The sequence below is a fragment of the Helianthus annuus genome, chromosome 6 (genome assembly GCF_002127325.2).
Source record: "Helianthus annuus cultivar XRQ/B chromosome 6, HanXRQr2.0-SUNRISE, whole genome shotgun sequence".
Taxonomy (NCBI): Eukaryota; Viridiplantae; Streptophyta; class Magnoliopsida; order Asterales; family Asteraceae; genus Helianthus; species Helianthus annuus.
Window position 1 is genome coordinate 42,941,601 of NC_035438.2, and position 15,429 is coordinate 42,957,029.

General features: G+C 35.4%; 1 protein-coding gene, 1 long non-coding RNA gene and 1 pseudogene across 2 annotated transcripts; 2 read left to right on the forward strand and 1 right to left on the reverse strand.

Annotated features, from left to right (window-relative positions):
- Positions 1 to 113: 113 nt before the first annotated feature.
- On the forward strand, positions 114 to 3,644 carry LOC110865321 (fructose-1,6-bisphosphatase, chloroplastic). The gene is made up of 4 exons (XM_022114564.2): positions 114 to 597; positions 818 to 1,042; positions 2,523 to 3,029; positions 3,430 to 3,644. Exons 1-4 carry the CDS (start codon positions 184 to 186, stop codon positions 3,499 to 3,501), a joined length of 1,218 nt encoding a protein of 405 aa, XP_021970256.1. The 5' UTR covers positions 114 to 183; the 3' UTR covers positions 3,502 to 3,644.
- Positions 3,645 to 5,371: 1,727 nt separating this feature from the next.
- On the forward strand, positions 5,372 to 6,151 carry LOC110944663 (annotated as a pseudogene).
- A 7,185-nt stretch (positions 6,152 to 13,336) lies between these two features.
- Positions 13,337 to 15,149, reverse strand: LOC110863937. The gene is made up of 3 exons (XR_002549479.2): positions 15,004 to 15,149; positions 14,423 to 14,487; positions 13,337 to 13,509 (listed from the first exon to the last, which is right to left on the reverse strand). It is a non-coding gene; the product is annotated as an uncharacterized LOC110863937 (long non-coding RNA).
- Positions 15,150 to 15,429: the final 280 nt, after the last annotated feature.

Sequence of the window (15,429 nt, forward strand, 5' to 3'; positions counted from 1 at the left end):
AATATCTTCTTGTAATTCCTCTAGGAAGGATCACAAATGAGTGGTGGATACCTGGGACCCATCAGAATACACCCTCTTATCAGCCTTACATTTTCCATAACCCAATCTCATCTTTTAATAAAACATAATAATTTTACAAAACCAAAACAACACAAATCTAAAATCTCCTCCTTCCTTGCAACCATGGCAGCAACCACATCTTCAAACCTCCTTCACTTCTCAAGCTCCCACTCCATTTCACGTCTATCCCCACTCAAAACCACCCTCTTTACATGCTCTAAAAGACGGTCTGGTTCCGCCTCGGCCACCGCCACTACAGGAGGAATAGTACGATGCATGGCGGTGGCATCTGAGGCGGAATCCGTAAAGAAAACAAGTTCTTATCAAATAATGACATTAACAAACTGGTTGTTGAAGCAAGAGCAATCCGGAGTCATTGATGCTGAACTTACTATTGTGTTATCCAGCATTTCAATGGCTTGTAAACAGATTGCATCGTTGGTGCAACGTGCCAGCATCTCGAACCTCACCGGAGTCCAAGGAGCGGTGAATGTCCAGGGAGAGGATCAGAAGAAACTCGATGTTGTCTCCAATGAGGTTTGTTAATTATGTCAAGACTAGTTAAATTTATTAAATGGCGTAACCAGAACTTTTTTTTCTTTTTTTTAACACGGAGGGTCATGATACAATTAATGGTACAAGTCATGTTTTTCTTTAAGAAAAATCTATGAGACTTTATATATAAAAATATGTGGACCTTTTGTTCCCCTCTGGTTCTGCCCCTGAGTGTATAAAGTTTTATGTGTGAATTGAATAGGTGTTTTCGAATTGTTTGAGATCAAGTGGGCGAACCGGAATCATTGCGTCGGAAGAAGAGGATGTGCCGGTGGCGGTTGAAGAGAGTTACTCGGGTAACTACATTGTGGTGTTTGATCCTCTTGATGGGTCATCCAACATTGATGCTGCTGTTTCAACTGGTTCTATTTTTGGAATTTATAGCCCCAATGATGAGTGTCTTACTGATATTGGTGATGACTCTGCGGTAATTGATTTTCTTCAAATTTCATTTCACATGTTTCGTTGACCAAATATATATCAATTAAAAAATAAGGAAGAGAGACATTTTGACGGATGGTAATAACTTGTCCTTTTGGAAATAAAAAAATAACGGTTTGATTTTCTTATTTTTTTTTTATTATTTTAACATCCAATCATTTTCATCGTCACTAATGGATTAAATTAGGGTAGGGCTATAGGTAGAAAACCCTAAAAATTTGAGAAAACCTTAGAAAACCCAACATCCCGACTTTTTTTTTTTTGAAAAAAATAACACATGTAATATACATGTTTTTAAGAGTTTTGAGCCAAAAAAATCAAAAAAGCGCCGAGTGGTTTTTTTTTTTTTAAAAATAAACAAGTTTCAGCACTTTTTTGTCTAACACATGTTAGTGATGAAAGTTGCTGAAACTTGTTTATTTTTTTTAAAAACATCCAATCGGCGCTTTTTTGATTTTTTTCGCTCAAAACTCTTAAAAACATGTATGTTACATGTGTTATTTTTTTTCAAAAAAAAAAAAAAAAGGTCGGGAGGTTGGGTTTTCTAGGGTTTTCTCAAATTTTTTGGGTTTTCTATCTAGCATTGTCCGATTAAATTAAACCATGAATAAAATATCATGTGCCTAAGTGAAATTTCATTCCCCATTATTTAGTTGAAAAAGATCATTTTTTTTAATACGTGGGGCACGTCCCGTTTGCGGTGTATGCATATAATATTATATGTGGACCTTCGGGAGGCAAAAGTGAATTTGCACTAATTTTAACGTTATTTTTACTAACTTCGTGAAAATAATGTTAAAAGTGGCGGACGGTTAATCATGCATCATGTGGTGGCGTTGACAGCTGAAAGACAAGAAGATACATGCACTAATCGGCCATTGTCCCAATTGCTAAGTGTTATGTGCCGTATGTCCAAGGCTTGATGCAAAACTACTATTGAGCCTAGGGTTTCACTGGAAGCAACCTCTCTATTTCTATGAGATAGAGGTAAAGTTGTCTACATTTACCCTCCTCAGACCCTACCTTAGCTTTGCTATTGGTAGGATTTACTGAGTATGATGATGATGATGGTGATGATGATTTTAATATGTGGGGCCTCTGCCTAGCGTTATGGATCTGCTGCACCATGCATGGATCTCTGTAGTGTCAGAGTGAATTTGTTGTGTAGAATGCCGCGCCAAAGGATCCAATCTGTTAGCTCATATTGAAATATGTTGCGTAAAAAGACACTTGTTATACTCTAATTTATCAGTACTTACTGTCAACATGTATATTTTATTATGTGATCTTCCCATTAAAAAATCAACACACTTTATCAAGATTTTAAGAAATACTAGATTAATCAGTGGAGTTTCAACATTTATTACTCATCGAACTTAAAATTTTGAGTCCAATTGTTTGCTTCATTATATGTGAATTTTGAATTTAATTGACATATTGCAATTAAATGTTGAGTTAAAATGCAGCTAGACAGTGTGGAACAAAGGTGCATTGTCAATGTATGTCAACCCGGAAACAACCTCCTAGCAGCCGGTTACTGTATGTACTCAAGCTCCGTAATCTTCGTCCTCTCCATAGGAACTGGAGTTTATGCATTCACTTTAGACCCAATGTACGGCGAGTTTGTACTCACTCAAGAAAAGATTCAAATTCCGAAATCAGGAAAGATCTACTCATTTAACGAAGGAAACTACCAACTATGGGACGATAAGCTTAAGAAGTACATGGATGATCTAAAGGACCCCGGTCCTACAGGCAAGCCGTATTCGGCTAGGTATATTGGTAGTTTGGTTGGTGATTTTCATAGGACACTTTTGTATGGAGGGATTTATGGTTACCCGCGTGACAAAAAGAGCAAGAACGGGAAGCTTAGGCTGTTGTACGAGTGTGCACCGATGAGTTACCTTGTTGAACAAGCAGGTGGAAAGGGGTCGGATGGACATCAACGAGTGCTTGACATCCAGCCAACCGAGGTTCGTGAAGACTACAAGCTATTTAAATTGTTTTAGAAACCGTGGTTCGACTGCTAAAACTTAGAGGTGTTCATAGTCTGGTTTTAACGGTTTTTAAATCAAACAGTGAGCCAAACCACTAATAACAATTTTTTATTATCGAAAATCGAAACTGAACCGTTGAAAATTATAAGCTGAAGCTTGGGGCCCATATAAAATAGGCACCCGGTTTTTTAGGTTTAACTTCATTAACATTCCAGGTTTTGATTTAAAAAAAAACACTTTTCTATAAAAAAAACCCCGATTTTTTTTTAATATGCTTTAGGTCTCTGAAAAGGTTGAGTCGACTCTGTTTGATTATAGATTGGATGGATCTTATATAACTGAAACTGATTTGGAGTGTCGGTTTTTGTTTTTGCAGATTCATCAGCGAGTTCCTTTATACATTGGGAGCGCAGAAGAAGTGGAAAAATTGGAAAAGTATTTGGCTTAAATGTAAAATATGAAAGTAAATTAAGAGGTGGTGTTCGTGGGGATCTTTGTCATGTTCTATCTAGTTCGTGCAATAATGGTTATGACAACGTAAGTATAATCAGTCAAACACACTTATCGGTCAATAAACTGTAACTTTTCTAAGATTAACTAATACATTAAATTAAACTGTAATGTAAAAGAACAAATATAAACAGCTGAAAGGTATGAGTATAAATTCTGGAACACAATCTGCACTCTAGAGTTGTAGTTTTTTAGTATAGAAAACAAATGAGTATGTATAGATTCTGGGATTTAAAATTAAAGGATTTTTACATATTTCCCCCTCCTAACCTAACTTATTACGTATTTCTCCAGATAAAAAAACAATTACATATTTTCCTTCCCTAACCCATATATATTACATACTAGGTTATAACCCCGTGTATTACACGGGGTTGAATAAATGTAATTTTATATACCAAATAATAAAAAAATATATATCCTTAAAAAACCCCATGTATTACACGGGTTGAATAAATGTAATTTTATATACCAAATAATAAAAAAATTACATCTTTAAAAATATGCGCATTACACGGTTTGAATAAATGTAATTTTCTGTACTAAATAATAAAAAAATATACATTCTTAAAAAACCCCATGTATTGTACGAATTGAATAAATCTAATTTTATATATCAAATAATAAAAAAGTTATATCTCAAAAAACCTCATGTATTACATGGGTCGAGTAAATGCAATTTTGTATAGTGAAAATAAAAATAGTTAATATATTAATACAAAGTTTGGTTTTCGTGATAAAAATAGATTATTCTGTTGTTGCAAAATTTGTTGACGAAGTCTCAATAAATTTGACTCTTTATTTAAAACTACGTAAATGTATAGATGATAAATAATATTAGTTAATTTTATTTTAAGTTTCATAAAATCTATTTGATACCAAACTAAACAAAACGTTCAAATATAATTAATTCAAATAAATAATATTATAAAGAGTAAATTACGATTTTGGCCCCTGTGGTTATATCACTTTTACCCGTTTGGCCCAAAAAAGAATTTTTTTTAACATCTGAGCCCCCAACGTTTTTTTTTTCTAACCCTTTTGGCCCCTAAAAGTAAATGGATGAGGTTAGTGTTAGGGGCCAAAAGGGTTAGAAAAAAGACGTTGGGTGCTCAGATATTAAAAAATTTCTCTTTGGGCTAAAAGGGTAAAAGTGATATAACCATAGGGGTCAAAATCATAATTTACTCTATTATAAATGAGAAGGAGATTAAACTAAATAATAATTATTCATAAGATATTAAACTAATAATATTTAATAGGAGAGTTATCTATAATATAAGATATTAAATTAAATAATATTTAGTAGGGGGTTATCTATAATTAATTAGAAGAGATTAAATTAAAATAATAATTATCTATAAGAGATGACCTAATATGATGACAAATGTGCCGAAAGTGGTTTCTTTTATTATATAGTATAGAAGATTTCTCTTTTTCATTAAAAACTCTTATTAAATGATTATTTTACCCTTAATGAACTATTAAATGAATATTTACATATTTCTCATTTCTAATATCATCAATCAATTACATATCTCCCCAATTCTTCTACTTGCTACTATTCTCAAACAATACCATAATAATCATACTAAAAATACAAACTTTCAAAAATTTAATCCTTACTTCATAATCAAAATTATCATGGAATACAATTAGCAATAAGGTAAAAATGCATTGAAGTTCCCCATCCTAAAACGACAAATGTCTAAATGCTTAAATTGGAATCTCATCATGACTCTATCATTACCTTGAATATCTTAGAAGAATAACATACAAATCTATGATAACCTTTTCCTCTCCATATATATTTGCCTGCATGCACAGAAGTTAATCTTGCGAAAGCGAATAGAGGGATATTGTATGTCGATGAAATTAATCTATTAGATGATCATTTAGTTGATGTTCTTCTTGATTCAGCTGCTTCGGGGTGGAACACGGTTGAAAGAGAAGGTATTTCGATATCACACCCGACCCATTTCATTCTTATCGGGTCCGGAAACCCGGAAGAAGGTGAACTCAGGCCGTAGTTGCTCGATAGATTCGGGATGCATGCTCAAGTGGGTACGGTTCGGGATGCTGAACTTGGAGTCAAAATCGTGGAGGAACGAGCCCGTTTTGATAAGAACCCGAAAGAGTTTCGTGACACTTATAAAGCGGATCAAGAAAAACTTCAAGAACAAATCTCATCAGCTCGGAGTCGGCTTTCTTCTGTGCAAATTGACCATGAACTTCGGGTCAAGATCTCGAAAGTTTGCGCTGAATTGAATGTGGATGTATTGAGAGGCGATATTGTGACGAATCGGGCTGTGAAAGCGTTAGCTGCTTTGAAGGGGAGAGATCAAGTGACAGCCGAAGATATTGCTGTTGTGATTCCAAATTGTTTGAGACACAGGTTAAGGAAGGATTCTTTGGAGTCGATCGATTCAGGTGTACTTGTTATCGAGAAATTCTCCGAGGTTTTTAGTTGAACGAAGTAAATGTGGCTCGTGTTTGTGTTTGTGTTTCCGGTGTGCTGGTTTACATGCGAGTTAAGGTCTATAGTATGATACTATTGACAAATGTAGATTGGTTTGATAAGAGTTGTTTGTTAGTTCGATATGCAATGCAATGATGTATGTTTTGTTCAAAGTCAATTTGAATTCGTAAAAAGAATGAGTCGGTTGGGCTAGGTAACGGGTCAACAATGATATTTTTAGTATAAATCAAAATGGGTTGGCTCGGGCCCCATGATAATTTTGATTATGAAGTACAGATTAAATTTTTGAAAGTTCGTATTTTTATTATGATTAGGGCGGGCGGGCCAGTCCGTGATGGATCCCCTATCACTCGTTATTCTTCCACGAACACCGCTGCCGGTACCACCATCACGCGTGAAAAACTAAACGCGTTGAACGAATAACACGTGGAAATTCAAAAAAGAACCGTTGATTGTGACCGTTTGGGGGGGGGGTAAAAATGAACGTTGGGTATTTTTTTTGAATGTTTATATAAATCTATTTTAACCCAATACATTTCATATACAATTCTCCAACTCACTTCAAAAAATCATACAAGTCTCCATTTGATTTCAAAAATAATTTTACAAGAAACATGGAAGGTTCAAGCAAGAAAGGTGGGGTTCGAAAAAAAGAGGTTCGGGCACGAAGAAAAATCCCGTAAGACCCAAGGTTCGAGCGAATCTTGGCGAGCCGACGCGCTTTAGGTTGCAAGACGAACCCGAGCAAGTCCCACCCTTTCAAACCCAACAATATCCACCCTTTCAATCACAAACGTATCAAAACCAACCGTTCGTCCCACCGTTTCAACCTCACCGATTTCAACCCCAAACGTATCAAACCCAACCCCACTAACTCGACCCACTACTAGAAACCAACACCGTCATCCATCATTTTGCAAACGCGTATCGTGAACCACAACAAAGTCTTGACGACGATGAAGATGATGATTACGTTCAAGAACAACAACAAGAAGAAGAGGAAGATGAAGAGGAAGAAGAAGAAAATGATGACGTTCAAGAAATCGTCCCAACCGTCCGACAACATTGGACGAGCGAGGAGGAGGTGTCCTTGGTGCAGACGTACTTGCACATCTCGGAGAGCAGGAAACATGCCAATGAGCAAAGAAAGGATGCGTTTTGGAGACGGGTCATTAATCATTTTAGGCAACTTCCCGGTGCAAGGACACGAAACATGGACCAAATGACGTCGAAATGGACGGATTTGAACGGGAAAATTAGTAAGTTCAACGCTTGTTTCATTCAAAAGGTATGTTTTTTATTAAAGTTTAAATCTTTTTTCATTCAAAACTGTTTTTTATTAAAAAAAAGAGAAACAGTTTTTATTTAAAAAAAACATAAACAGTTTTTATTTAAAAAAAAACATAAACAGTTCAAAAAAAAAAAAAAAACAGAACAGTTTAAAAAAAACAGAAAACAGTTTAAAAAAACAGAACAGTTTTTTAAAAAAAATACAGAAAACAGTTTTTTTTTATAAAATAACAGAAAACTATTTTCTTTTATAAAAAACAGAAAACAGTTTATTAAAAATACAGAAACAGTTTTTTTTAAATAACAAAAAACTGTTTTTTATAAGAAACAGAAAACTGTTTATTTTTTTAAAAACAATTTTTTAAAAAAAAAACATAACCTTTTATATTTTTTGTAGAACCGAAACCCACAAAGTGGAGCGAGCAAGGCGACAATCATGCGACAAGCCACCAAAATGTATTGCGATCTCTACAAAAAGAGGAGTTTTCCACACGTGGCGGCATGGGAAGTTGCGAGAAATCACCCGAAGTGGGTCCCGGTTGAGTTGGTTGACATGCGTGGTCCTACGGCTCCAAAAAAACGAGGAGGTTTGAAAAGATCAAAGACATCCGATTCGGGGAACTACACGTCTTCCGCGTCGGATAACTTGCCCCAAATGAACTTAAATGACGACCCCGTTGATGAAGATACACCTACAAGGCCACGCCGCAGGAGAGGTGGTGAATCGTCAAGCAAAGGGAAGGAAGCGGTGGCGGAGTCGGTCTTCAGAATCGAAGAGGAGAAAATGACGCGATACAAGAAGGCCGAAGAAAGAAAAGATAAAATTATGTCCGCGAAAGTTGAACGCGAGCAGGCGTACAAGGAACACTTGAAAACGGTTGAAAGAAAAAATGATTTAAAAATCTTGTGTGAAAAGCACAACCATCTCGACGAACCGTTTAAGTCAATTGTCATTCAACAAAAGCGCGAGATTTGCGCAAAGTGGGGTTGGGAGATGCCACCCGTTTAGTTTTTTTTTTCCAATGTTCAGTTGTTTTTTTATTTTGCTATGTAATTTATTTTTTAAGTTTAATGAAATTTATAATTTTAGTGTTTTATTGTTAATTTCTAATTTTAAAATAAAAATTAAAAAAATTTGGGAGTGATGGAATTGTATCACTAGTGACCACCCCCACTACATTTCTATCACTAGTGATAAAATATTGGGTGATGACATGGCATGAGTTGATTGGATATTGGGAGTGATAGAATTCTATCACTAGTGACCACCCCTCATCCCCTTAATATGTTATTATTTGAGAATAGTAGCAACTAGAAGAATTTGGGAGATATGTAATTGATTGATGATATTAGAAATAAGAAATATGTAAATATTCATTTAATAGTTCATTAAGGGTAAAATAGTCATTTAATAAGAGTTTTTAATGAAAAGGAGAAATATGTAATATATATAGGTTAGGGAGGGAAAATATATAATTGTTTTTTTTTATTTGGGGAAATATGTAATAAGCCAACTTAGGAGGGGGAAATATGTAAAAATCTCAAAAATTAAATTTCAAGATGGCAAATAATTAAAAATTAATTTTATTGAAAAGCTAGTATTGGGCTTTTTTAACGTATGTATTGTTACGAACTTGTTTTGGACTAACTTATAGCATTATACGTGAAGTCGTGAAGTAGTAATCGGTTAATTCAATACGATAGTTTAACGTGTGCCAATAAATCGCCACAGGAATCCGGGAGAAACATTCCCTTATCTTTATATATGTGCTCAGGAAGCCCGATGACTAGACGTGGGCAACACATTAAGTAATAAACTATATTCATATGCGTTTTAGTTTTATAAAATCCAATCTTATATTAATAATAATAACTCTTTATTATTAGTTCAGATGCGGAAGCGTGTTAAAACACAAACACGGATAACACTATCAGATTAGCGATCTATTTACGGTCTATTCAGATAATTATATAAAATCACAACCATAGCGGGTTTAGGATTATACCTTAACAAAAACGAAGGATTGCACGATAGATGCAATGAACGGCTCCGCTAGTAAGCCACATCACAAATCTTCAAGAGCACCACGAGAATACACACGCAAGACGGATCCCATCCGAATCACCAAAACACGAACGGTGCAAGGTGGTGGCGGATGTGTGGTGGCACGACAACGGATGGCTGCGTGACGGCGGCACATCGTGGTGGTTGGCCGACGATGGCGTCGCCAGTGATGGCGGTGGCGAAGACACAAAGAAGAGAGAGAAAGGGGGCTAGGGTTTCAGCTTAACGCTTGTGTCTTGTTTTTTTTTTTTTGAACGGTGAGAATCTTTAACTTGTTGTGAGAGAGATCTTACACCCTCTTAAATAGAGGGCCCTAACACTACTCTAGCCAGACTATGTTGTCTTAACCGGGTCCACGCTGGCGTCAGTTGGCTAACGGTGTTCCCCAGGAAACCATACCACCCACTGCCAGTGGCAGGGGCTTGCATCGTCACAAGAGAGAATCTCTTTGGTGTAACGCATGGTGGACTAAAACCCGGGGTGGCTCGGCTCGAACTCTTGACCTAGGGTCTGGGAGAACTATCCTTCATTGCCTTTATCCACCAAATATGACACTAGTGGGGATTGAACTTGGGTCTCCAAGGAGAACCCAAATCTTTCCAACCACTAGACCACAAGTGGTGGATAACGCTTGTGTCTTGTGTCTTATGATTCCTGTAATTAGGGTTTCAGGTTAAGAATCTATTTAAAAATATACTAATTACATTTTAGCCCACTAACAGTTAGTTTCCTCTTCAAGTAATTAATACTACACTAATTACTAATTACTGATGAACCCTTTGACCTTTGTATTATTATCTAATAATAAAACAACTTTCTCTAGTTATTATCTAATAGTAACCATTCCTCGTTTCCATCGAAACTATTATTCTCCGCCAATAAACCACTAATCAAAACCAAATTGACCTTACTTTGTTCTCAATAAAATACACATTTAATTGATTATCGAAATGATGAATTATTACTTGTTTAACCTTCTAAACAACATCAATTATTTCCACTAAATTAATTGTTTCGCAAACAATGAATATCACTAGTATTTCACCAAATACTCGTTCTCCACAATTAATTTGCTTTTGTGATTTATAATATTTAACAAGTAAATATTATTATTTGTTCGTCGTCCAAAGTGTAACTCTTTAGATCATACCTCAATAGTAACGTAAAATAATTGATAATTGGACACCTAAATTTTCAATAGTCTCCCATTTGGACTATTTTCGATTATACCCTTTAACGTAGACATAGTTGGATGCCTGGCTACATTGCACTGCCCCTAGAAAGGTATGACATATTACATTCGTCAACTATTCCTCTGTGATCAAGTAACTCTTTACTTATGAAGTATATAGCCATGGTAACCATATCTATTTATTCTTTCCGTATAGAACACCTGTTGAACATGAGACATGGATCTGATTTCAATCTCATATATTGTTCAACTATTCTTGTACTCACCTCTGATTCAATATGGTGGACAAACTACCTGATGCAGTTTCGCGTGCAATCAAATGGCTCAAGAACAATTGATTAATCAAAGACGATAAAGGAACCCAAAGTTCTTTTCTATTAAAATTCAATCAAAAACTAAATAAAAAATAAACCCTAGCTCCCTACTTATAGGTTAAATCATAACGTAATTAGGAAATAAATACGATAAAATAGGAAATTGAAATATAAATAAATAATAAAAATAAATATTAATATAATCTGCATCATTCTCCCCCTCTTCGAGAAAACTCGTCCTCGAGTTTTGTTTTTGAACCAAAGCCACCTGGGTCGAAGGGAACATCAACCCGATTCCCATTTACTATTATCATCATGACCCGCCAAAACAACCTAACTCTACGGGTCGTCTCGTCCGGTTCCTGACCAGTACCACCTGGGTCAAATGGAGCATTGGACCACCTAGCGTTCGCTATCGACTTGAACCGCTCAACATGTATATTTTGGAGTGGCCTGCTTGTAAATTTACATTTACCCACTGAACCCTTGAGATTGTTGATATTAATTCCTTTACCACATGTATGGATAACCTTCTTTTGCTCACTATTTGAATAAAGGTTATTAGTAATTTTTTCACAAAGCCTCATGGTTGTTGAGTAGCCATTTTGAATCACATCCACCGAACCATGATCGTTTACTTTATGAAACTCAATTTTTAGCTCACCATTTTTACGTAGAAGTCCACGTGTAATATTTTCATGCATAGGATCAATGCACTCTTCCTTATCTTCCAAGGAATCTTTATTCTTATACATGATATTATCTTTTATTAGAATATCTATTCCTTTTTGAAAATTCGTAATGATATGTGGGACTTCTAAACTAATATCAATATGGTGGTTAGAATTACCCACAAGTTTAGCAATCCTAATATCCTTTTTACCTTCAATTTTCGAACTAAAAGCACCATCCTTTTGAAACCCCGTTTCTTCTGGCATGAAAGAAGGACATACCATAGATTGTGATTGAGATCCACCACTAGCCGTCAGACCATTATTCACTGCCATAGAACTACCGGAACCTATTGCATCACCTCCGTTTTCAACCGTAACACCCAGTAAGTTCCGATCACCACCGGTAACCCAAGAATACCATTCCTCGTCCCCATATTCATCATACACGGGAGAGGAATCATACATAGTGTCGCCATTGGTAGGATGCTCCTCATCCCCGGATAACTCATCCCTGACGGGTTTTTCCGGTTCCGTTTCCTTCCACGATGACGAGTCCTCAAGATCCCGGATCCTTTGCTTGAGTCGTATGATCTCGTGTTGTAACTCGAGATCTCTGACTTGTTGCCGAAGTCGCATGATCTTAAGATCCCATGGGTCGGAATCAACTTTGTCGTTGCCTCGGTCGGCGGTTCTACGAACAGGGTGTCGATCTTCTCCACGAGCACGTGAAACAAACATACTTCTGTCGTTGCCTCTGTCGGCGAATCTACGATCGAGCAAGTATCTTCCTCCACGCAGAGCCATTTGAGAACCAAAGCTCTGATACCACCTGATGCAGTTTCGCGTGCAATCAAATGGCTCAAGAACAATTGATTAATCAAAGACGATAAAGGAACCCAAAGTTCTTTTCTATTAAAATTCAATCAAAAACTAAATAAAAAATAAACCCTAGCTCCCTACTTATAGGTTAAATCATAACGTAATTAGGAAATAAATACGATAAAATAGGAAATTGAAATATAAATAAATAATAAAAATAAATATTAATATAATCTGCATCACTACCTTTAGTTCGAGTGTGGCCACACATTCATACTAGTTTGAGTCTACGATGGTGCCAAAATGTTCAACTTCTTAAAACATTAAGAAACACATAATCCTTTTGACATCATACAGCTCCCACTTAGCTTCCGTTTTATTCCTAATCAAATATCATTATTACTACCCTTTCACGATGTAGCTTTAGATAAGATCAAAGAACAAACTTACACTAATGTTAGTTCCAGTATGACTCTCAGGTCTAAGGATACAAAGATCATATCATTTCACAACTTCTTATAGCGCTGATCCATGAAGATAGTTTTGAAGCGAGTAACGTCCGATATCATTCTCCAATGCGTATCCATGAATATTGGTTCTCAACTCCTTGAGCCTTCATCTCATGAACAACCAATCCTTCTGAGTAGTCTTACCTTGCATTAATGCTCATGAATTTAAACGACCGCGGACATTTAGAATACTTTATTCAAGGATACTTAAACGCACAAATATTCAAACATAGGAACATTGCTTATATGACATTTAACCGTTAAATCCAAATAAATACATAATGTTTCCTTATCGTTTGAAAAACATCAAATACCAAAATTTTAACAACATTTGCCATAACTTCTCCATATTATAACACCCTTACTAGATAAATTAAAGTTTTATACAAAATTTCTTTTATTTATAAACGATTATACAAGATTACCTTAACCAAAATATCAAGTTATCAAAAGGGTTCATGTTTAAAAGAACATTAACTAAACATATACGTTATTACATTTACATAAACCATTTAAACAAAAGCGGAAGCTTGATCCTTCTACGTGTTTGATTCTTTAAAGGTAGCTTGATCATCATCCAAAAGTGATTTCGAACAACCTAGCACTAAGAGTTTACGATTCATTAGTAATAAAATCCAAAAGAAAACAATAATTGTGACTTATGTTACAAAAACAACAAATCAACATCATAATGCGGTGTCGGCGATGACAGGTAGTCGCGTCGGCGACGCCTGCTCCATTTTGGCGTCGAGGCTGATTCACGTAGATAGAAAACTATGGCGTCGGTAGGATTACCGCGTCGGCAACGACCCCAATGGGCGTCGGCGACGCCTCTTACTGCACCCATTTTGTTGCTGAGTTGTTTTAGTTGTCCGTTTGACCCGTTTCAAGTCCTGTACTTAAAAGTTATGACCCAGGACTTTCAAAAACACTCTAAATTATAAACTTCTTATTCTTAGACTTGTAACATTTTTATAACGTAATTTATACCAAGTTTACATCGTCGGAAATATAATCACACATAATTATTTATTTGAAACGATTTCCGATTTACCATTCTAAATTCACAAAATACATATTCTTATGGATAGAAATTTATTCACAACTTGTTGACCCATTTCCGAATTAATCTACTAATTGCGCTCCCATTCCCGGTATGCGACTTCAAAACTTTTGTCTCTTTAATAATCTAAGTATATAGACTTAGACCATTTACATGAAAATACTTTGAAATCACACAATCATCTTTTACCCAATCCAGGTTCATATTCGCTTACGCTACCATAACAGGTTCGCGAGTTTAATCAATAACTACGCATTACCCGGGTTTATCATTCAAGTATAAAGTGCTACCGTTACTCAGTTCGCACTTATCCATAATTTACCCGTTTGATTTACTTTCATGAATTTCAAATTTCGAGTAAATCAAACACACAATTTCCTATTTCTACATATCACCATATTTCAACAACAAGAAATTTAAACTACAATGTTAACGAAAGGGTTAAGCCGCGTACCTTAAAGCTTTTCCTTCAACCGCGTGTCCTTTCCTGCTTGCCACTTGACGTTTTGCCCGATTTGCCTATAGGGTTTAAATCAAATTTACCCCTTTTAGAACCCATATTACCATATATCACACACAAATCGTTTAACTTGTCAATTACGTGTTTCTTTCATAATTTCAACAATTCAAATTCACTTAGGCATTTCATCGAGCATCATGCAGGCAGAATTTTACACTATGTTTAGCAAGTTCTAAACTTTGCTATTAGCTATGTGTTCACGTCATCACAAGTCTCTATGTCTGGCATGTATGATTACCATCAAGACTTTAACATATTAACATCAATTCTTCCAATTACACTATCATTATTTAAGTGTTCTCCACATTCATAAAAACCCATTTATCACAAACATAGTTAGCAATCTAAACACTTAATTTATGGTACTTAGATCACTAATTTCCACATCAACGATTTGTTCATAAGCTTACTTACATCATATAGCTTACTTTAATTTCCATAACCCTTGTAAGAGTAGAAATTCATGGATTTCATATTTTTTCATAATCACCATGAAACATTAAATTTTGACATACCTTATGATCTTTTGATTTGGGGATCACAATTATGGATTCATGCATGAATTTAGACTTCTTATTAGGCTTCAATTTGATCTTTTGATGAAACAAGGGTTTTGGTGTTCTTTCTTTTCTCCCAGTCGCCCCAGAGCACACACACAAGTGTGTGTTCTGAATTTTTTTTGTTTCTTTTATTAATCCAGGTTTTGCTATTTGTCTATTTCAGCCCCTCATGTATTAAAACATATAAAAAGGGACACTTTAAATGCTTTGTTATTTATCAATTAGCAACCTAACCAAGTTAAGTTATACTCCCTCCGTCCCATTAAATGTGTCTTATTTTGAATTTTCAAAGTCTTTATTTATAAACTTTGACTTTAATTATATATTTTTTGTGTTATATAAAACTTGATGAAAATTAACCCGATAAAAACACTTGTAAAA